The sequence below is a fragment of the Lepidochelys kempii genome, chromosome 25 (genome assembly GCF_965140265.1).
Source record: "Lepidochelys kempii isolate rLepKem1 chromosome 25, rLepKem1.hap2, whole genome shotgun sequence".
In the NCBI taxonomy this organism is placed as follows: Eukaryota; Metazoa; Chordata; order Testudines; family Cheloniidae; genus Lepidochelys; species Lepidochelys kempii.
Genome location: NC_133280.1, coordinates 12688352 through 12710893, shown reverse-complemented (window position 1 = coordinate 12710893; position 22542 = coordinate 12688352). Strand labels below are relative to the sequence as shown.

The window sequence follows — 22542 nt, the reverse complement described above, 5'->3', positions numbered from 1 at the left end:
ACCCCCCACCTCCTGTTCTGATTTTTCACACTTTCTATCTGGTCACTCTACCCCCACGCACAAGTGCACACACACACTTCCCCCTCGCATTTCACACACACGCACCCACCCACACGCGCGCTACCCAGGGCCGGGGCTGACTCCTAGCACAGTGGCCATGGGGTTCCTGTTTACAGGAACAGATCCTGCTCCCTTCCTGGCCCCTGACTATGTACCTGCTGACAGTGCCTGCAGGGGCCAGGGCGGGTGAGTCACTCTGAGCTGTCCCTGGCTGGCGGGAGGTGATGAAGAGTTACCGGGATCCCTGCCCATGACCCCAGACAGAGATCTGGGCTCCGGCACGCCTGGCGCTGCTAAGTGGGGGGGGGTTCGGAGGGCGGATCCGTTTCCCTTTGCCTCCCCCTTCGAAGTGGCCTATGCCTGCTCCAGCTCAGAGGCCCTGCCACTGATGTGCTGGAACGGCAGTGCAGGCAGGATCAGCCACTGGGGGGCAGGGATGGCATGCGCGGGGGACTGTGCGTTGGGTATGGTTACCAGCACGAGTGGGGGGTGGGATGGGCACAGCAGGGGGCAGACACCTCCATGGGTGCCCCCTGTGCATTCAGGAGGCATGTCCAGTGGTCAGGGAGTGGAAGGGCCAGCTGAGTACCACCATCACTTGTACCTACCCATTGGCGGTGCTTAGAGACCCCAGCAGTGATCAGGGCCCCGTTGTGCCAGGCGCTGTACATAGACAGTGAGATGGGCCCTCTTCCAAGCAGTTTCCCATCCAGATGGGTAGTCTCATCATAATGAGTCATATTATCAATCTGCTGCCCTTCCCAGCAACGGAGATTTACAAATAGCCCGACAATGCCCCTGCCCCCCAGGAGTTACCCCATTTAACAGAGGGAGAAACAACTTGTCCAAGGTCAGTGGTGAAGCAGGGTGGAGAACCCAGAAGTCCTATGCACCAGCGGCTGCAGCACATCCCCTACCTCCCCGCCCCTGAGGTGGGTCAGTGTCATTATGCTCATTTGGTAGATGGGAAAACTGAGGTATGGGAAAGGAAGTGACTTGCCAAAGGTCACCCTGTGAGTCAGTGACAGAACCAAGAACAGATAGCAGATGCCCAGACATGGACTTTAAGCCCTAGGTCACATTCCCCAGTGGCCAGCCATGCCACTTCTGGGTATTTTAATTTAATTGTGCAGGGTAAATAGCATTGTCTTGATTTTACTAGTGGGGAAACTGAGGCACTGCTCAGGGAAGTGACTCGCCCTGGACTGGGGCTCTATAAACATTACATATGGATCAAGTAATAGATGGACAGATCACACAAGTCCATGCCAGCCCATAATTATTCACTTGTATCATGGTAGCGTCTATAGCCCCGAGCTCAGCTCCAGGCCTTACTGTGCCAGGTGCTGCACAGACGCAGTGAGAACTGCCCCAAAGAGCTCCTCGTCTAGACAAGACCCAGGAAGGATTACTCCCTCCCCCACCCACCTTCATTGTACCGATAGGGAAACTGAGGCACAGCCTTGACCAAGGTCCCACAGGGAGCCCAGGGCAGAGACCTGAGGGCACCCTGTTTTTCTCCTCCCTTGAGGCCGGGCTGCCTCCCTGTGGCTGCTGATCCAAACCCTGCAAGAATGATCAGAACTCCCTGGGTCTGAGCTCCCTGCAGAACAGGGTCCAACCTTCCCCCCAGCGCACACACACACCGATACACATACAGTTTCTGGTCCAAGGCTGGAAAAGATACAAAAAATTGCCCCCTTGGTACATCAGTGTCCCGGACAAGAACTGAGGATATGACAAAGAAGGGAGGGGCAGGGACATTAGCCAAATATCTTCAACGCTCCCACAGGCCCCGGCTGGAGTTTCCATGCCGGTGAGTTTTTTATTATTACTCATTATTAGAGCAATGCCTAGGGACAGACGGGGGCCCCACCATGGTACACGCTGCAGAGAGCTGCCGGTCTAATGTTCAGATCAATTCTTATTTCCACCATGCATGGTCACCTAGTTGTCACCAGGAACCTGGCATTTGTTCCGGAGCAGCATGTGACCGGTGCTCCAGCTCCAGGATGCAACTACAATCGGGCCATAGGATCTAACCCACCAAGGAGCTGAGAACACAAAGCCACATGTGTCATCTGTTAATGGGAGAGGGGAACACCTCCCCCTCCCCCATGTGCAACTTTTCTAATGTGCTTGTTTACCAGTGCAGCCGGGCCCCAGGTCTGCTGAGCCTGGAAGCCATCCAGCAGGCCGGGGTGGGCGGGGGCAGGGTGTGATGTGGCAGGAAACGGACTTCGTTTATTTCATTAGCAGCAATTATGAAAGAGGCACGTGCGGTGATAGATCACGAGTCATTTGCAACGGGGGCCAGGAAACGAAAACACAACGCTGAAACCTCTTGTTCCTTTCTTTCCTACTTGGCGTGTAATTAACGCCCGGAACTCAGCCCCGCAGGATATTTACCGAGGCGAGATTCAAAACAAGATGAGATGGTTGTGCAGATTAAAAAACCTGGCATCACTGGGGAGGCCAGCTAGGATACAAATTACAGCCAATCCTCATGCTTCAGGGCTCACACTGATTGCAAAGAGGGATCAGGAAGGAACAAGCCTCAGGTTGAGGATCGCGGGCACTGAGATGCGTTAGCATGTATGGTGGGGTCATGCCTGCCTGTCCATCCACATACTTACCTTGCAATATAAGAGTGCGTCAAACATTATCCCCATCTTCGAGATGGGGACTGGGGACACTAGCAGCTGAAACGACTTGTCCAAGGACACACAGAGGCTGAACCTCTTTCTCTGCGTTCCAGCCCAGTGCCTTCACCACAAGGCCTGTCTTCCCGCTTCCCTGGGACCTGTCAGCAGCGTCGCTGTATCCCTCGTACCGGGCCCCGGGTACAGCCTGCAAACTTCGCCCCCCAAGACTTCTGCGTCTGCAGGCCTGGATTCCACTGGCCCTAGCGTCCCATGTGGGGGAGCAGGGAATTGTTTCTGGCCCAGCTTTCAGGATTGGGTTTCAAACGCAATCCCGGCTGTTCCTGCCAGCGTTACCATGGCAACAGACAGCCAGACGGACTGGTTTTGGGAGCATCAGCAAGATGGAGGGTAGGTCTATGGTGGCAGCGTACACAGTTACATTGGTGTAGGGAGGCCAGCACAAGCCCAGAACATCACCAACGCCGACAGAAGGGTTTTATCCAGTGGCGTGGGAACACCACGTCTACACGGGGGGTCAGGTCAGCATAGCTGTGTGTGTTGGGGTGGGGGGGCTTTCACACCGCTGACCACTGTAGCTATGTTGACCTAAGGTCATCTCCTCCTCCTCTGCCTTCCTCTCCACCCCTGCCAAATCCCCTTCTTCCTCGCTCCAGTGCCTTTCAACACACGGCGGATGGGCGTGGGTCAGCCAGCCGGCATAACTGTGTCCCGCTCTCCTTTTTCCAGCCCCTCCCCCTGGCCGCACTGTGGGGCCCGCCAGGAATCCCAAGGCTGAGCTGGGGCTGGGGCGGCTCCGGAGCGGGTTAGCCACGCCACGTGTAAACAGACGGCAGGAGTGTCAAGAGCGGGGCAGCTCCGTGCCCTGCCCCTCCCCAGCAATCGGTTACCTGTGGCCGCTGCGGGCACCCCAGCCTCACATGTGACCTAGGTCCCAGCTTTTCCCAGCTGAATAATTCATGGAGCCTGAGTTTCCATGTCCAGATGCTGCCCCCCCCCCCCCCCCCCCCAGTAGAGCAGGGGCTCTTGTTTCTTGCTGGCTTCTCTCCTGTATTCACGGGCACCCATCAAACAACTGACCCAACCCAAGGGGGCGCAGATGCTTGGTACAGAGCACAAGGATGAGACACAGGTAACTCTCCCCGATCCTGCAGCGCTGCAGCTGGGGAGGGGGTGGAGACAGACACCCAGCACTGGCAAATGCAGCCCAGCAAGGCAGTGCAAGCCCTGACCTGACCCACACACACCCAGTGGCACCTAGCTGGGATGCCCCTGGCAAAGCCTCTTGTCAAGGCCCATCAGCCACCATCACGTCTCTCTGCGGTCGTGTCCCATCCCGGCACATCGCTCACGCTGCAATATGAATGTCGGAACAGCTGGGCTCACCCCATGGGACAAAGTGAGGCCTCAGGCCTGGTATATCCGGGGGCAACTAGCACTGGGCTGGCATAGCAGGGGCTCTGCGGGCATCTGACATGCCAAAGCCCCCTTTCCATTGCCCTCCACACCTTGCGGCCATTGACAGCCATGCAAATTCACATTGTGAGCGGATGGCCTGTTACCATCCCCCCCCCAACCCCCTCCCTTCGCTCTAGTATACACAAGGGCACAGGGCAGTGAAGAAGGGGCCCCAGGGCCCCTGATGCACCCAGGGAGATTCAGCCACAGGAGGGAGCGTGGTGAAACTGCGGATCCCGGCAGCCTAGCCCGCCCGCTGACTCTGCAAAGTGCCAGCGGATGCATCTGGGCCGCAGACACCGAATCAGTACCCCGCGGGCTGGACGCCGCAGCGCGGGCCTAGCCCCCAGAGTCTCTCGCACAGGCAGCTGGTGCAGTCGCCCTTGGCCGAGTCAGGGAGGAGCCGTTGCCCCCCCTTGCATCCCACAGCGGCACTGCCAATCCCCCACTGCACCCCTCCACTTGGTCCAGTCGCCCACTGGACTCCGCCACCAGCCGCGGTTTCCCATCCCTGGCCAATGGCTTTGTGTGAAACACCCACCTTCCCGCCCTGACCTCTCCAGGAGCAGGGACCGAGCAACAGCCACCATGGATCTGGGCAGCCACATCTGCTCGCCTCCTGTCAATTGCTTTCCTGCTGCTTCCACGCAGAGCCTCCTCTATACCCATGGCAGGGAGAGAGGCTGAGCTCATTCCCTGCCCCACCGTGCCATCCAATCCCCAACCCTGGGGCCAGTTCAGAGCCAGCACCCCCTAGAGGGGAGAGGCCCCTAGCCCATTCTCTGATCCCCTGTGCCAGCCAGTCCCCGACCCTGGGGCCAGTTCAGAGCCAGCACCCCCTAGAGGGGAGAGGCCCCTAGCCCATTCTCTGATCCCCTGTGCCAGCCAGTCCCCGACCCTGGGGCCAGTTCAGAGCCAGCACCCCCCAGCCCATTCCCAGACCCCCAGCCGCTGGGTCAGATTCTTCTACTTCTCTCCCTTCTGCTCAACGAACATTTTCTGCCCCTGGCAGCTCCGTCCAGAAACAAACGAACCCCTCCCTGTGGCAGGTGCCCGGGTGTTGTCACCCCACACCAGCCTGTGCCCCACAGGCTAACAGACTGCCCCCTTTACCCTACAGCCCCAAGAGGCCAATGGAGCCGGGGCAGAGCTCACAGAGGAAAAGCCCTGCTCCGAGGAGATGGTTGCCTGTGGGTGGGGGAGGGGATTCCTGACCCCACCAGGAATGTGACTAAATCACTGAGATTTAAAGGACTAAAGGACCTGGAAAAATCCATCCAGAAAGGCCCCAAGGGAGCAGGTGGCCCCACCCCGGAGGGGAGCAGCCTTTGTCATTTCCACCCCTGCCCTGGGCTGGGCTGGAAGGCGCAGGAGGAGCCGGTCCCAACCTGACATATGGCCGGGAGCTCCCAACCTGCACAGACAAGCAGCCCTGGGGAGGGTGGGGGCAGGTAGCCGTGGGAGTTGTGTGCCGGCCTGGGCTGTGCCTACTGTGCCAGTATCACCCCCCCCCAGTTCTGTGCGGGTGCTTTAACCCAGCTGCCAGCCTTCCCCAGCCCAGCTGGCATCAGTGCTGCCCTGGCCTGAGGGATATTCCCACAGGAGTCAGCCAAGTGCAGGGAGGGGAGACCGCTCCCGGATGGAGACTCACTCGTGAGAGGGGGGGAGAAGAGACACCAGGGCCACCACAAACCCCATGCACCCACTGGACCCACACACACCCCATGAGCCCCACCGTGCACCCCCAGATGCCGCATACCCCATGCACCCTGCCATGCACACATTGGACCCACACACACCCCATGAACCCCGTCATGCACCCACTGGACACCCCCCCCACACACACTCCTTGCACCCTCCCCTGCACCCCCTGGACCCTACTTATATGTGCACAGCTATGTGTGTGTCTGGAGCTGTGTGCCTGGAGCTGTGTGCCTAGATCAGCCTGCGTGGGTGGGTGCACACTCAGAAAAGCTTCCCGGCCCAACCTACCCTCCTCACACACACCAGACCTCTCCCTGACCTAGGCACACGGATGCGGACACACACCAAAACGCTCTCGTGTCCTGGCGTCCCTACAGATTAGTGCATAAACACCCATGGGAAATACACTCACCCCTTGGAGGCAGACAAGCACGCAGCTTCCCTGCTAAAACACCTGCATCCCCACCCGCTTTGGCCCGGCTGTTCCCCTCTCAGATGGACTTGGGTTTTTTTCATCAGGAACCCGTGTGAGCCGTCAGAAATGCCATGGCCCCCACCCTGGCACAGGGACCGTGCCCTTGGAGTGCCCCGTGCAGGCAAGGAGACCCAGTGCCTTTGCTAGCAGCCAGCCAGGGTTCACCTGGTGGCTCGGGGACACAGCTCCTCCGGCAAGACAGGATGCGCCTCTAGGCATCAGAGGGTGAAGGGGGAAGACAATGTGGGGGAGCCACAGGGCTGGGGGAGGAGAATAGGTGGGGCATCTTGCAGAGAGCACAGACCAAACTAATCCCGGCACACCCAGAAACCACCCCCTCCCCTCCTGGAACCAGATCCAGTCCAGAGCCCATCAGGTCTGGTCACTACAGCTCTGCCTGGGCCCCCAAACCAAGCTGCCTTCCCTAAACACTGGTTCCAGAACACAGGCAGGTACCCGCCCACGCCAGGGCTTTTAGAGACCCTGCCTGGGATAAGGGGCCACCCCTCACCTGACACACCAGGTGCACACAGCAGGGGTGCCCACAACCCCGCCAGGTGCTGCACACAGAAATCCAGTTCCTCCCCGCACCGCCAGGTCCAGCACCAGGGACTCCCTGCCCAGCTTCATGCCCCCGTCACCCTGGCCCCACCAGCTCCCGGCCCGCATGGGAGAAGAGAGCACGGGAAGCCCTTTCCATGCCACTGCCTGGCTGGGGGAGGGTCAGGGAGGGGTGTATCTGAGCCGTGGGAGCCTGGGTATCAATGAGACAGGAGCTGGAGCTGGGCCCACGGCTTTAGAGCTGGAGTGTCACCCTGCCCCAGCCAGCGCAGGTGTGGCCAGCGAGGCTGCGGTGTAGAACCCAGCCCCAGCTGCCTCTCTGGGTGGCAGCAGCCTGAGTTTATCCGCTCCACCCCTGAAGCAGGCACACCCTGTCATTAGCCAGAACACCCCAGAGCAGCTGCTCCACTCTGCCCAGGGAAGCGAGGGGGCGGCAGAGCCGAGGTAGACGGGGACAGGGGCAGAGCAATGCCCTGGAGTGGGGGAGAGAGAGGTAAGATGGCAGCAGGGAGCCATTTCACCCTTGGCGACAGGAGAGGCAGCTATGCCAGCTCTAGGGGGCAGCTGGTGGGAGTTAAACCCGCCCCACTCTGCAGGTTAACCCCACCCCGCCAGGGGCTGCCCCTCTCCAAAAATACAGCAAAGGGCATGTGGGTTACAACAGTGCAATGCCCCACGTTATGTGCCAAGCCCCAAAGAAGGGACCCTCTCTCCCCACCGCCATGACCTGTCTGATCCCTTCCCACAGGGCAGAATCCCCACATCACGTTCTATGAAATACCTGGCTAGGGAATGGCACCCCCCCCCCCCAACACCTTCCCCAGACTGGGGTCAAGTTGTTCCCCTCCCCACAGCCCCGCCTGGCAGGCGACCCCAGATGCCATTCAAGGCTTCTGTGGGTCTTAGCGCTGCCCGCTGCTGGCCTCGACTCTGGCAGGTCCCAGCCACTCAGGGCCTGGCCCACACAATTACCTCATTCAGGTCCCCATGTGTGTGCGTGGGGGGCGGGGAAAGAAGGGCCCAGGGGTGGGGACGGAGAGCAGGTGCAAGTGTGCGCGATCTCAGCACTGCCTCAGGCCTCCAGCCCTCTATTCATACCCGGCCCACAGGAAAGCATTCCTCCGCCCAAGGGCTTTTAGGAAGCCAGGAAGAAAGAGCCATGCTGTTCCCCTCCCGGTGCTTATTTCGGGGGCATTCCTGAGGTCTGGGCGCTCCCCCCCCAGCACCCCAGCCTGGCGTCGGCTTTCACACAGCCAACAGCCCAGCCGCCACCCATGAAACAACTGCTGCTTCCTCCCCTCCACGTCCCAGGAGAGAGCGCAGAACCTGCCCTGAGACATTGCGCCGCCCCGCTGTGGGGGGAGAAGGCAGGGACCCGGCAGGGAGCAGGGGATGCTGCAGGGAGGGCATGAGGAGGGGAGCCGAGCATAGGGAGGATGAAGCTGTTGGGCCAGGTGCCAGGACTCCTGGGTTCTATTCCTGGATCCTACTCCCAGCTTTAAAGGGCTTGGTCGTAGCCCCAGCGCTTGGTGTCTCAGTCTCCCCTCCCAGTAACTGCCTGAGAACCTCCCAGCGAAGCGCCTGGAGACCAGAGCAGGGGCCAGATGCTGGTGCAGCCGCCTCGGGGGATTCTTTGCTCCCGGTGGAAGCGGCGCCCTGCCGGCTCACTTCAATATTTGACCTTTCCCAACAGGAGCGGAGCCACAGATCAGACACCCCAGCAGGCAGATGGGCACATGCAGCCTCGCCAGTGGGGCACAGCTCCCCGGCGCTCGGTCCCCCCTCCCCGCTTTGCGAAATCCACGCTGGTGAAACCTGGCGCTGGGTGCACCTGGGGCCGACCAGCCCCTCCGTGGTGTGGCAGCCGGCCAGTTGCCATGGCATCCGCCGTCAGCTCTGCGTGTATTTTCTTAACCAGGGCCTCCGTGGGAACCTGGCCCGCTGCCTCCGCATTCCGCTCGGGCTTTGGGGCAGGCAGTGAAGCCCGGCCGGCAGCCATTTCCTCCTCACGTCCCTCCCTCCGGCCCCGGGCAGGCCACAGGGCCCCCGCGGGCACAGGCCACACAGCGTCTCTCTGCCCTGTCTTGGGCTGAGCCTGCCTCCTCTCCCTCCTCTGAGGAGGAATAATCCTCTGGGTGTTTGTTAGTTCCCACTCCCTGGCTCCCATGCCAGCATGGCACAGAGCAGCCAACCGCTTCCAGCGCCTCACAGCACACCCCTGACGTGTCCAGCCAGGGCCCTGCCACCGTGGGCCAAGTGCCCCTGGGCTCCCACTTACAGCCCTGCTGATGCCCCTCAATCCTGACCCGTATCCTAGCCCTGGGCTCCTGTCCTCTGCTGCTACCTCTCAGTCCTGGCCAGTGGCCTCCCTCTACCAGTCCATACCTAGCTTGCTTTGCACCTCTACCAACACCGCTCTAGAAAACTCCCGCACTTCCGCTCCAGGTCCCAGCCGAGCCCCCTTCCACTGTGGCTTGCTCCAAATTCCATGCAATGAGATCACGAGTGACTGCAAAAGGCTCCTTAACCCTGATCCGCAGCCTTTCCCCGCACCCCCTCGCTACACGACTCCGGCAGTTCAGATCTTCCATCTGCTGCTACACAAGACGCCCTCCAGAGCCTCTGCTCTTCTGGTGCACCTCAGCCCTGCCCTAGAGCGCCTCCCGCCGCTCCAGAGCTGCACCCACCCCTGCTGGGCTGACCTGGTCCAGATGTTCATGCATCTGTCCAGCACCCGCAAAGAACCAGCTGGCAGGACACCGCCAAACCCCAATTCGATATTGCCAGCTCCTTGCATGGCAACCTCCTGCTTTGGCATGGATGCATCCTAAAACCCTCGCATCAGAAAGGGGGTGATGCCCCTCAATCTTGACCTGCATCATCCCCTAGTGGGAGAGCCCCAGTGCCCAGGAGAGGTGTGGTGATTACGGCAGGGGAGCCAGGACTCCCGGGTTCTATCCCCAGCTCTACCTCAGCATGTGGCCTTGGGCACATCACACCCCCAATCTCTGCCTCAGTTTCCCCAACTGGATAATCTCCCCAACCTGGAGGGTTTCCAAGGCAGTGAGATCATTAGCCAAAAGCCATTCTACAAGTGCCAGTCGCTCTGGCAATGGCGCCCGCGCCCCCACCCCTCCCCGCTTGCCACCGACAAAATCCAGCAGGAAGGGTGGGAAAAAGAAGGAAAAACCCATCTCCTCCCCTTAGCAGCTAAACTGCTGACAGGCCACCAGCCTGCGGCCTTGAAACGCTACAGCTCCAGCACCACCTACAGGCATGGAGAAAAACCAACACCAAGGGAAATCCAGTGACCAGAACCGAGAATCCATGGTAATGGAAAACCGAGAGCATGGCGTTCACAGCCTTGTATTAATACGATCGTAGGCAGACACACACGCCGTGTGTCCAGGTGACAAGCTTCCCACTCCGTCCCTGCTTTGCAGGGCATTTCAAACACCGCCTGGGATTTTCCACTGGGTTCCACTCCACCCCAGCATCGGCTCCCAGGAACAGAGGCCTTCTGTGAAGGTTTATCTCTGTTCCCTGCTGTGTGGACTGGGTGGGGTGTGTGGGTGGAAAGGGGGAGGCAGTATTTTCCAGTGCTGGAAACAAGGCAGCAAGGCTATGTGGATGGAACAATTAACGAAGCGGAGGTTAATCATTAAAGAAGCCAATGGCCCATGGAATAGCAGGGCCCAGCATTCCCTTTGGAGGAGGAAGTGCCAGAAAACTCCTTCAGAGGCACCCAAGGGTGCCTGGGGACACACATACTGGTTAACACCCTAACCTGGCCTTGCTGTTCCAGCACACCGCACACCTGGCCTTTCCAAACACACCAGCTGGCACCATGTTTTGCTACCCCAGAGAACGCAGAGTCCCCGTTATTTGGGCCTTTTGGAGCAGGGCTGGGCTGGCCAGCAGATGGGCTAGGAATTTGCTCTGTGGAGTTACTCTGGAAAGCCTCAGCCTTGCAAGAGTGGAAGGGCTGGGACTGGGGAGGAAGTTATCAAGGCAGAGCAGGCTCCTGAGAACAGCATTCCCAGACAGCCCGTCAGCCTCCCAGCCCTCCCTGCTCCACACCTCATTAGTGGAGAGGAGCCCCAGTCAGCCAACATCAGACTCAGCTGCACAGGGGAGCAATGGATGGGGGTGGGTGGGAGATGGTGGGGGGTGTGTGTGTGATAGTCATTCCCCTCTGAACTGCTCCTGTCCCACACAAGGCATGCAGAGGGTGCTACCAGTGTCGGTGCATAGACACTGGAGCGTAAGTACTACATAAGAACGGCCAGACTGGGTCAGACTAATGGTCCATCTAACCTAGTATCTGGTCTTCCAACGCTGGCCTGTGCTCAATGCTTCAGAGGGAATGAACACAACAGGGCAATTGCTGAGTGATCCATCCCCTTAGTCCAGTCCCAGCTTCTGGCAGTCAGAGGTTTAGGGACACCCAGAGCCTTGCACCCCTGGCCATCTTAGCCAATAGCCACTTATGGGCCTACCCTCCATGAACTTATCTAGTTCTTTTTTGAACCTTCACAACATCCCCTGGCAATGAGCTCTGCAGGCGGGCCACGTCGCGTAAAGTACTGCCTTATGTTTGTTTTAAACCTGCTGGCTATTAATTTCATTGGGTGACCCCTGGTTCTTGTGTTACCGGAAGGGGAAATACACTTCCTTATTCACTTTCGCCAAACCACTCATGATTTTACAGATCTCTACCACATCCCCCCGCCATCGTCCCTTTTCTAAGCCCAACAGTCCCCGTTTTTTAATCTCCCTGTATGGAAGCTGTTCCATATCCCTGTTTGTTTTTGTTGCCCTTCTCCGTACTTTTTCCAGTTCTAAAATATATTTTTGCAACTGGGTCAGAGCAGGTATCCCCTTCTGAAACGCACTAGAACGACAGGGCCCTGCAGCATTCAGAATTGGCACGGAGAGCATGGGGGGTACGGGGAGAATGTAGGGGAGTCAATCCAACAGCAACCAGAGAGCTCTGCTAAAACCACTGCAGCCACAGCTCAGCCTCTTCAGCCTTTCCCCTGCATTGGAAATCCGGGTAGAACCAGGGAAATATCTTCCCCCTTCACCGTCGCTCCCAACTACAGGGGTGGGGAAATCGGGTGCTTTGGAAACATTCCCTAGCAGGATCCACCCCCTGTTGTAAATTATTCCCTGCAAGAAGAGACGCCAAATCGGCTGCCACCAGGCCCTTAAGAGACACTGATGTTTCAGTTTCCAACCGTTCCCTCTCCGCTGGCTCCCCCATCCCTGTGCAGCAGCCGTCCATCTGGCTGAGATATGCAAGTCATGACCGAAAAACCCCTAATGGAAATAAATGACATGCTCTCCCCGCTGCTCCAGCATGCAATAAATTCCTCCCCAGCCACCCCACCCCCACCACCGATCCAGCTTTTTTCCAGTCAGCCCTTCACTCCTCATTAACATTCCCCTCTCATGCCCACCCAGGGCCATGTAAAGCCCACAAGGCAAAGAAATTCCAACCTGCCCCATAACAACAATGCTTTTCATCTATCCACCCCACAGTGCTCTACAGTCTCTTGTACAGTCTGTACAAGATGGGGAAACTGAGGCAGAGAAGGGACATGACTTTCCCAAAGTCAGACAGCTGGCCAGAGGGAGAACTAGAATGCAGGGTTCCCAAGACCCAGTTCAGTGCCCTAGCCCTTGGGCCATGTTCGCTGACAGCAAGGGGTGCCCCTTTTCTCCCTTAGACCAGCCTCTGACCCCTTCTGTAGTTGTACCTTTCCCCTTGTACTCATGCCCATCCCAGGAGAACCAGAGCTGTTCTTTGCTGGAGTTGTAGCTATCATAAGCACCTTGGCTGAGCAACCTCCTGCCTTCCTAGAAACAAAGGAGTCTCATATCTCCACCCCCAGCAGCAGCCAGGAGCTGCTGCCTTCAAAGAAAGGTGTAACCTCTAATAAATTTGTTAGTCTCTAAGGTGCCACAAGTACTCCTGCACTTCTAACAGGGACTCCCAAGCTTTTCCTTAGCATGAATCACATCATCCCGGCCAAGATGTCTCATGGGGCACCCCCGCACTTGTCTCCATGGGGAAGGAGTTATCCTTTAATGCAAGTAAGCAGTGGGAAATTAAGAGAACCATGAACAGCTGCTAGGCCCACCACAAAGGGCCCTTTGCCTCACCTCTCTCTGTCCCATGATCCAAGCATGTACACGGAAGGAGATTTTAAATCCCCTGCCATGCCCCCAATCAGCGTAGATGCCAAAGCACTAGGGCAGGTTATTTTAGTTTGGGTAAGATACAAGCGAGATCGTTGAGCAGAGCAAATCAGCCGTAGCTTCCGGGCAAGCAGCAGCCAGAGCCCGTGGCAGCGAAAGGATGGGACAGATGCTGGCTTCCTAGTGGGCAGAAAGCTCAGCTCAGAATAAGCTGGGGGACAGGATAACATTGCTATATACATAACAATCCTGGCAATCAGCGCTGATGGGGAAGGAGAAACAGGTTAGCAGGAGGGGACAGTATCTCCAGAGCCTGGGCAAGGGGGGTAGCAGGCTATGGGGGGTGGCAATTACTCCCAGGGGACAGAGGGACTGGGGGACACTTTTGCAAGATGCAAGGTGACCAGCTTATGGGAAGACAGCTTCCAGCACTGCCCCCCGGGGCAGTAGTGAGCAAGGTGGGATGTACACACCACGTAGCAGGAAGTATTTCTGGATAACCAAGAGAGCACACAGATCTAGTGCTGCTGTAAGAGCTGAGAGTCTTCCAGCCCCCATGCAGCATATGCCGATGTTTACCAGGGCAGCCCGATCACGTTGCGCTAAAATCCTAATGACCACACACCCGGAGCAAGGAGCTTGGACCAGCCCGGAAGTTCTCAGCTCTCCTTCTCTGTTGTCAGTCGTCGCAGAGGGATCTGGGGCCTGGCTGGTCAGGTTTCTGGGAGGGCACCGCTTGCCTGGTAAGATGAACAGAGCAAGTCGCAGCTGCCCAGAAGTGCAATCTGCGGAGACTACAATTCCCAGCACCCACCACTTTACGCAAGAGAAGGGCAAGTGCAGAAGTGGACACTGGCCATCATCTGCCATAAAAAGAGGTGCACACCCCCGAGTCTCCGTCTCTGACGGTCCCTGTGCCCACGATCACCCTGCATCTTTGCCATTGCTAGCCGGAGCTGGCAAAAGATGCTCTGAATAGCTAGATGGGTTGCTGATGGAGACACTTTTCTGGTCCTAAAAATAGCAGCTGGCCATTTCCCCAGCTTCCCGGCCTCGCCAACGCTCTTCCATTAGATGGAAAGGAAAAAAAAAACCCACCTTCCGCTGGAAAGAGAGATGCAGGCAGGCACACGCGAGCCACAAATAGAAGCAGGGGAGAGCGCGCAGAAGAGGAATCAAAGCGGTTCCATCCCCAGTTACTCCCAAGACATTTTAATTAGCACTCGTTCTGACTTTGAGGCTTTGCTTATGCACAGTGCAATGCCTGACCTTTACAAGGAGCAGCGATGGGAAAGGAAAACGCACTGTAGCAGCAGAGAAGTCAGCAGAGCTCCAAATACAACGGGCATTTAGAGGCTTTTAATAAATGACAGTGAGGAATTTAACACCATTGGCGCTATTTCTGATCAGGGGAAGAAAAAGAGGAGGGGAGGGGGAGGAGACGAGGCGGCAGCCAAGGGTACATCCTTGGTGGCAGCGCTGAAAATAACCATGTTACACTCAGGCGCCGTTACCGCACAGAGTGACAGTGGGGGGCACACCGCAAAGAGGGGAGTGAGCCACTAATTCTGCCGCCCACTGACCTTTCCTGGAGTCTCAGCCAATTGAGATCACCAGCAACAGGACTTGGATGGTCTCCAGTGGATGCCAAAAGATTGAGAAGAGGTGATAAGAGCACAGGAAGAGGGAGGGCCGACTGATGGGCGTCCTTAGCCAAGTCACTCCCTGCTCTGTGCCTCACGTGGGCTTCAGGATACTCCCCAACTGCCCGGAGGCCCCACTGAGAGAGGGCTTTGCAGTCCTTCTCCCGAAGGAGCTAGGAGGTCAGTATCAGATTAAGACTCTGGAGGCAGATGGTGCCATTTGTGAGACCCACTTCCTAGCACAGGCTCTGGGACAGGAAGGAGGAGAACCAGATTTTCCGCCCTGTTCCAGCCCACTCCTCCCCCTAGGTGATGCTCATCTTCTCTGCCATTTGAGGTGGCAGGTGGGGATTCGCTAGCCCTCAGGGAGACACACTAAGCAGATCACTCCTACTCCCAGCGGGAAGGCTGAGCACAGCACCAATCCAGCCTCAGACACTGGCCAGAGCTAAGGAGCCTTCACCAATATCAGGGTCAAAAATCCCAGGGATGGGCCACAGCCAACGGCCATCCCAGTACATGGAAATATATTGGGTACTCCCATGCCATTCAGGAAGGATCTGTCCCCCTCTCCTAATCTGGGAATGAAGCCAACTCAGAGCTTCCATGTTGGAGGATTGGGAAGCTCTCAGGACGCCTGGTGTCTGGGGAAGATGGAGCAGCATGCTCCAGGGAGGGGGTCAGACACTTTCTGGCCAGCGGCACACTCCTCCCAGAAATGCAGACGAGCGCTGACAGGAATCCCTACAGGCATATGCAGAAGACCATTTCACAGGGAGAGCTGAGGTGGGTGATCAGGGCGGGTGGGACGTAGCGTTTTGGTTTTAACTCCCTGCAAGCCATTACTACGCAGAAGGAGATAAGATCCGAGTCTAAGGCTGCCCCACTGGGCCGTCGGCACCTAGGTTTGCACAGCACTAATCCTTCCATTCAGGCGGATTGTTCTGCAAGCTGGTGCCAGGGGATGAAGAATGTGACTTAGACGAAACCTTCAGCATGGTTCTCCATGGAGATGCACCCCGCTAAGGGGACCCCTCACAGACCAACCCTACATGCCTCTGGGGCGACCGCTCCCAGCTTCACCCATCCAGACCACAGCTGGGGCAGGAACACCCTCACAATTAGCACGTCACCTGCAGAGGAGCACTGTGCAATTTGGCTGGTGCAAACCATGGGTTCCGTTCCACAGACTGAACCTGCCTCAGAAGAAGGTCACACACGGCAAGTTGGGGCTTTTGTTTTCTTTAATTGATCAAAGCGATATATCGGCATCAATCTGTCTCACGCCATCTGTACAAACGGGCGGGGGAGGGAGGGGAAGTCGGGCCCAGCCCCAGTCCATGGCTTCTGCACATCGACAACAGAATCCCTGCAACACACACAAGTGGAAAGGTTTGAAAGGGATCCAGGCTGAGGGAACAATGAGGAACACAGTGCCTTTCCTCTGGGGGCTTGGAAGTTGTTCATGGCCAACAGCCATTTTGTGGCCTATGTGAAACAAGGCATTGAGAACCACGAGCACCCTTGACAGCCCCAGGGGAGTGGACAAGGAGCAAACCGGCCATACAGACCAAGCTCTCCTCTCATCCATGAAGATGACCAGGGGCTAACAGCTGGGCAACCTGTCCTCTTATACCTGCTCAGGTGGTCTCTGGGGCTTCCCGTGCAGCACCTTTCAAACCCAGCAGGCACTCAGCCAAGCGCCAAGGCTCAGCATGCCATATGCTGGCAGGATCGTGCACTGAGCTCAGGGGGCACTGGGCAGAACCACAGAGACAGGAGAAATTCGCTCTCACTGAGGAGATCAGCGTCAAAATGGGGGTGGAGGCATGTGTAGCTATTTAGCTTAGGATGGCACAGCCTGCCATACCCCCCACCTGTAAGTCAGACTCCTACTACCAGCCCATCCCCAAATTTGCCCTGCCGTGTCCGAGGCTATATCTAGAAGCCTTCAGACCCCACAGCGAAGTCTGTAAATAGCAGTGAAATCAGAGTGCCACTATGAATGCAAAGACTCCAGCTTGGGTCAGGAACCGATTGTGTCCAGGCATTAGCTACCTTCCAGTCATTCGCTAACCAGGCACCCCTCCTGCCCTGCAGCCATGATCAGAGACTGACCTGGCCCATGCTGCCATCTAATGGCAGAGGTCTGCTATGGCAGGGGCATACCCCTAACTGCTTTCGTGTCTGCATCTGGTTGTTCACCAAGGGCCAGGGCTGCAAGAGGGTTCCCTCCTCCATCAGGGCAGTCAGGGAAGCTTGGCTGTTGATACACCAATCTCCCACTGGGCTGAGTAGCCCTGCGCCGTGCCGCCTCAGCCCTTCTAGATGGGGCTTCAAAGAGGACTGAGTTAACAACAAAGATCGGAGCTACCCACCAGGCCACGTTACAGATGAAGTGAGCTGTAGCTCACGAAAGTTTATCCTCAAATAAATTTGTTAGTCTCCAAGGTGCCACAAGTCCTCCTGTTCTTGTTACAGAAGATGCTTACCCTAATTACTCCAGGGCTTTTACAAGGGCCTCACTGGCTTCTACGTTAATCTGGGCTTCTACTTTAGCTGTTTCGTCAGGTGCTGCAGCCAGCTGGGATAAGGCCTTATCCAGATTCGACTTAGCAGTCTGTAAACACACAAGCAAGGGGAAGAGTGGTCACTGGGAGATTAGGAGCAGGAAGGTACGTCAGATCACAGCTGCCTCTGGCACTGCTGGGGATTCTGGGGCTGGAACAGCTACTCCCTGAAGTGCATCACTGAGCTGAGCGGGTGGCTGTTATTATGGGGACTGGACGTAACGAGCTGGGCCCCACACCAGTACTGGGTGCCCAGGGTGGGTGCTTAGGGACATCCTTATACCACACACTGCTCATTCAAGTCAAGCCCCTTTTCAAGCACACAGAACCTACGAGGACAAATTTGTCTCAGCAGAGGCCATGGAGACAGACCAAGTGACCTTCTCAGTCAGGGGCACTGTCTGGGGTGTCCCTGGGCTGTGGTTAGACAGGACCTGCTGCCCCAAGTCAGCCAGCCAGGCCCCTTTCCCCAGAGCAGCTGTCACTTTAAGAGAGTCAGCAGCACTGCAGTAACAAACCACTCTTAAAGGGCAAGGGCGTATTCAGCAACGCCACACCAGGCAACTGCTGAGCCAGCAGCATTAAAACCCTCCTGGGAGGGCACCGAGGCGGCTTGTCCTTGGCTGCAGCAGCAAACCCCAGCAGCCCAATGTTGCAGCCTTTGCAGTGCAGGCCAGCCCTGCGCACCGGCACTCATCCACACACAGTGTGTGTAGAGAGACCTGTTCCGTGGGTCTGAGGCCAGCCTGGGCATCGGGCAGCCTACTACAGGGCCCCAGGTTTAAAAGATGGGCCCCCCAAGACTTTGAAGCAGGTGTGGCATTGTGAAAGATCGCTGAACACTCTAGGACAAAGGGAGGCAGTTTGCAGGGAGGGGTTAACTCAGCTTCTGTCCCCTGTATCCTTTAAAGGAAGGTTTAATTCTATGATCCTGGGCAGTGGGTGGAGAGCTCAGGGTGAGGAAACAGACCTTGATCTGGGAAAGCCTTCCTCAGCCACAAGAAGCTCCTGAGACAGGCAGCCCACGCAGGAGGAATGGGGAGCGAATCTCCCATAGGAGACCTCAGCATGTAGTCTGATTCTTTGCCCTGCTAGCAAGCGGGGCCCAGCCCAGCCTGTTCCCCGCCACCCAGGGTGGGCAGGCAACTGCAGGGTACTCACAGTGAGATCCAGCATGTCCAAAGCGGCCACCTCTTCTGCCAGCAGCTGCACAGAGGAGTCTGCATTGACTGTGATGGAACCACTGCTCACTGCAAACACAACAGCAGGGGGTCGGAGTCAGTGGCTGTACTGGGTGGCCCCCAGGTACAGGGCAGGGCTGTGAGCTAAGCCTGGTTTGTGGGGCCAGGTCACAGGACCACGGTGGCAGGAAGGAGTCACAATGGCTGGCACCCCCGTCTGTATCTAGTGGAGCTTACACATTCTTAGCCTGCCCCCACACCAGGTCTGTTGTCAACTATCACTGCCCCAGGCATCAGGTGCTCTAGTCACCAGGACAGACTACCCAGACCTGCCAGGGGACTGGCGTACGTTCTAATGGTGGATCTTCACTTGCCACTCACCCAGGTCATTTCTTCGCTTGTTCTAGGACTCTTACAGCATCCTCCAGCTGAACACCTCAATGCACTTCGCAGAGGGCTCACAAGCCTGCCAGAGTCCCTCCCCTGCCCCAGGAAGGAGGGATTATCCCCATTTTACTGACAGGAGGGCTGAGGCAGAGAGATGAAGTGGCTTACCCAGACTCACACAGTACTAGAGCCATAAATAGGACGCAGGAGTCCAGATTCCCAAGAATCCATCTGTTGGACAACAGCCCCCTCCCAGACCCACAGACAGGACCTAGGAGGAGTCCAGGCTCCCATGATCAATGGTGAAGCAAAGATTCTCCCCCACGGTAACCCCAAAGGGGAGTCCTTCCCAGACAACAATTCCTCCCTGAGGCCTCCTTTCACACTTTCAGGACCCCACCCAGTTTCACACACCAAAGTACTTGGTCACTGTGCCATCCTCGGCAAAGACCGTCACAACTCCGGGTTTCAGGACCTGCAGGGTGGGAACGTGAGCCGCCAAGATGCCAAAGTTGCCGCTCAGTGTGGGAACGTCCACCTGCTTCACAGTGGCTCCGTTGTACAACACCTGAGAGAGGGGAAGGGTGGTTGGGAGCAGTTCTCTACCCCGACAGCAGGAGGCAGTACCAGGCAGACATCAAGCGTCCCTCATCCCATCCTGCAGCTCACTGGCTGAGCAAGGGCCAGAAGGGACCCAGGGAGTCTGCTCTCACAGCATGGGCATGACCTGCTGAGTTAACAGTATCCCTGCCCTGCCCTCCCAGGCTGAAGGGTCGAGCGGGTTCAGCGTAAGCGTACAGCCAGAACGCTTCAGAAGGGTGGGACTCGGGAGGTGGGGAGGGAGTGGGCCTGGCAAACACTGACTGGGAAAGCGCTCCAAGCGCAGGGGGGCGGCGTGAGGAGTCATGGAGTCGGGAGTGGGCGAGAGAGACAAAGGGAGCGGTTTGGAGAAGCTTGGGAAGAGCGTAGGGAGGCCTTAAAGTGAACCTTGGCCGAGGAGGCTGATAGGAGAGAGATAGCGAGGCAGGCTCCTCGCAAGTCCTGCCTTGCAATGTTAATGCTCTGTTCCAGCCCTGGGCATCCCCCGCCCCCCCAAGGCACTCTGCCAGTGTAACCTCAGACTGGAACTGCAGCACCCCCTGCTGGCCCAACCCTTGGGCACCCACCCCGCTCCCCCCATGCACCTCAATCCTAACCTGCAGCACCCCTTGCTATCCCAGCTCCGGAACATCCCCCACACAGCTCTGCCAGTGCACCTCAATCCCAACCCACAGCACCTCAGTTAGCCCAGTCCTGAGGCCCCATGCTAACCCTGGGCACCTCCGTGGCAGGAGACGCAAGCCATGCCAACCCACACACAAGAGCCACCAGCACCATTAGGAATCAGACAGACCAAACATCTCGCTTGTGAGCCAACCCTGACTACACAGGTACGGGGAACACAGCAGCCACAAAAAGGCAGGACTGGAGCGTCAGGAATGCTGAATGTAAGGGGTGTGGCAAACTGGAGAAGTGTGGGCGCAGAGCTGGCATAGCAGGGGGTGCTGCAGGGTCAAGAATGTACTTCGGCTGTAAGATCCTCAGGGCGGAGCTCGCCTTTTCGCTGTGTGTGCAGGGCCCAGCATATCGGGGCCCTGATCTACAACTGGGGACTCCAGTGCTACTGCGGCACAAACGCACAACAGAGCTGGGGAGCTTCAGAACTGGGTGCTGCAGGGTCAGGTTAAGGTGCACTGGCTGAGCTGTATGGGGGCCCCAGGACCAGGCTAGCAGGCTGGGGGTTCAGGACCAGGACCGAAGAACACTAGCAAAGCAGCCTGGAAGATTAGGTTATAATCTGATAATCCAGTGTATTGTGCCTGAACTACTGTCTCCATCTCTTAAAATAATAAGATTTCTATATCCCTTTCACCCCCAATGGTTGCTCCATTAGGGCCTGACCCCGGCCTTCCCCCCTGCTTGCACTGGGCAGCCAGGGCAGATCGTTTGCCCAGCATCTGCTCAAGCACTTCTCTCCATTTGGCAGAGAGCTCGTGCTGGGTTTAAACAGGCCGTGGACAACATTTCTCTACCAGGTGGACACTCTTTGCAGGGTCTGTTATCGCTATGGAACAATCCACAGAGGTTAGATGCATAAATGGCATTTCATGGCTCCCATCAGAGCCTCGGGATCCGCACCCACCTCCCTCCCTCCCCAAGCACTGCCACAGCCCCTTCCTCTCGCAGGGCCCTGCATATGCTCTGAAGGTCACTACACCCAGGCTCCTGATTGTGTGTGTATCTGGGTGTGTGTCTGTGTGTGACAGAATTCCACACCTGGGGACTCTTCCTTGCCATCCCCACATGGCACAGCCGCCGCTTGCTCTAGCATGGGGCTGCATGTTCTGGCACAGGTCTAACTGGGCCGTACCAGCACCCTGCAGAGAACAGCCCTGTGCTAGCCACAAGGCAGGCTCCCAGGGGAAGCTCACAGAGGAGACAGGAAAACAAACAGCCCAGCCTCGAAGGAGAAGAGGCCTGGCTGGTTGGGGACCAACACGACCAGTTCTAACACTGCAGACTGCTGGGAGCCGGGGGCAAGGCCTGGCCTCTCCCCTACTTAGGGAGCCCCCAGGCCAGGAAGTGCAGGGAGATGTGATGGGGGGGTTCAATTCCCCCCTTCACTCCCCGGGATTGCCCTACACACACACACTCAGTGCCCCACCCCTCATACCCCCCCGGCCTTGGCCTAGGACACCCCCCCACACACCCCTCTCGTACCCCCCGGGCCTCGGCCTAGGACCCCCCCCACACACACCCCCTCGTACCCCCAGGCCCCGGCCTAGGACCCCCCCCCACACACACCCCCTCGTACCCCCAGGCCCCGGCCTAGGACCCCCCACACACACCCTCGTACCCCCAGGCCCCGGCCTAGGACCCCCCCCACACACCCCCTCGTACCCCCAGGCCCCGGCCTAGGACCCCCCCCACACACCCCCTCGTACCCCCAGGTCCCGGCCTAGGACCCCCCCCACACACCCCCTCGTACCCCCAGGTCCCGGCCTAGGACCCCCCCACACACACACCCTCGTACCCCCAGGCCCCGGCCTAGGACCCCCCACACACACACACCCTCGTACCCCCAGGTCCCGGCCTAGGACCCCCCCACGCCCCCCCTCGTACCCCCCGGCCCCGGCCTAGGACCCCCCCCACACACACCCTCGTACCCCCAGGCCCCGGCCTAGGACCCCCCACACACACACACCCTCGTACCCCCAGGTCCCGGCCTAGGACCCCCCCACGCCCCCCCTCGTACCCCCAGGTCCCGGCCTAGGACCCCCCCCACACCCCCTCGTACCCCCAGGTCCCGGCCTAGGACCCCCCCACGCCCCCCCTCGTACCCCCCGGCCCGGCCCGGCCGAGGGCCCCGGCACCTGCGTGGGCGAGGCGAAGGTGAAGGACATCTGGGCCGGGCCGGCGGCCGCCTCGGCGTAGGAGCGGGCCGGGGCGCGGCGGCCGGGCAGGCGCAGCGCGCGGGGCCCGAGGGCCAGGAGGCGGCGAGCGGGCAGCATGGCGGGGCCGGGGCGGGCGCGGGGCGGGCAGGCCACCAAGGGCAACGGGGCCAGCGCGGGGCACCCTGGGAGAGGGACGGACTGC

The 22542-nt window shown here is 58.3% G+C and overlaps 1 protein-coding gene across 1 annotated transcript; it reads right to left on the bottom strand.

Moving 5' to 3' along the window:
• Window positions 1-15994: 15994 nt before the first annotated feature.
• On the bottom strand, window positions 15995-22542 carry ATP5F1D (ATP synthase F1 subunit delta). The gene is made up of 5 exons (XM_073323992.1): window positions 22320-22542; window positions 19321-19474; window positions 18500-18588; window positions 17261-17388; window positions 15995-16137 (listed from the first exon to the last, which is right to left on the bottom strand). The coding sequence occupies exons 1-4, from the start codon at window positions 22455-22457 to the stop codon at window positions 17266-17268; spliced, it is 504 nt and encodes a 167-aa protein (XP_073180093.1). The 5' UTR covers window positions 22458-22542; the 3' UTR covers window positions 15995-16137; window positions 17261-17265.

What these genes read in the sequence shown, in the direction of transcription:
- ATP5F1D (XM_073323992.1), bottom strand. Translation starts at nt 22,457, where the DNA reads ATGCTGCCCGCTCGCCGCCTCCTGGCCCTCGGGCCCCGCGCGCTGCGC. An exon ending in CCTTCGCCTCGCCCACGCAG is followed by an intron (nt 19,475 to 22,319) that starts GTGCCGGGGCCC and finishes CCCCTCTCTCAG; the next exon opens with GTGTTGTACAACGGAGCCAC. An exon ending in TGGACATGCTGGATCTCACT is followed by an intron (nt 17,389 to 18,499) that starts GTGAGTACCCTG and finishes GTGTGTTTACAG; the next exon opens with ACTGCTAAGTCGAATCTGGA.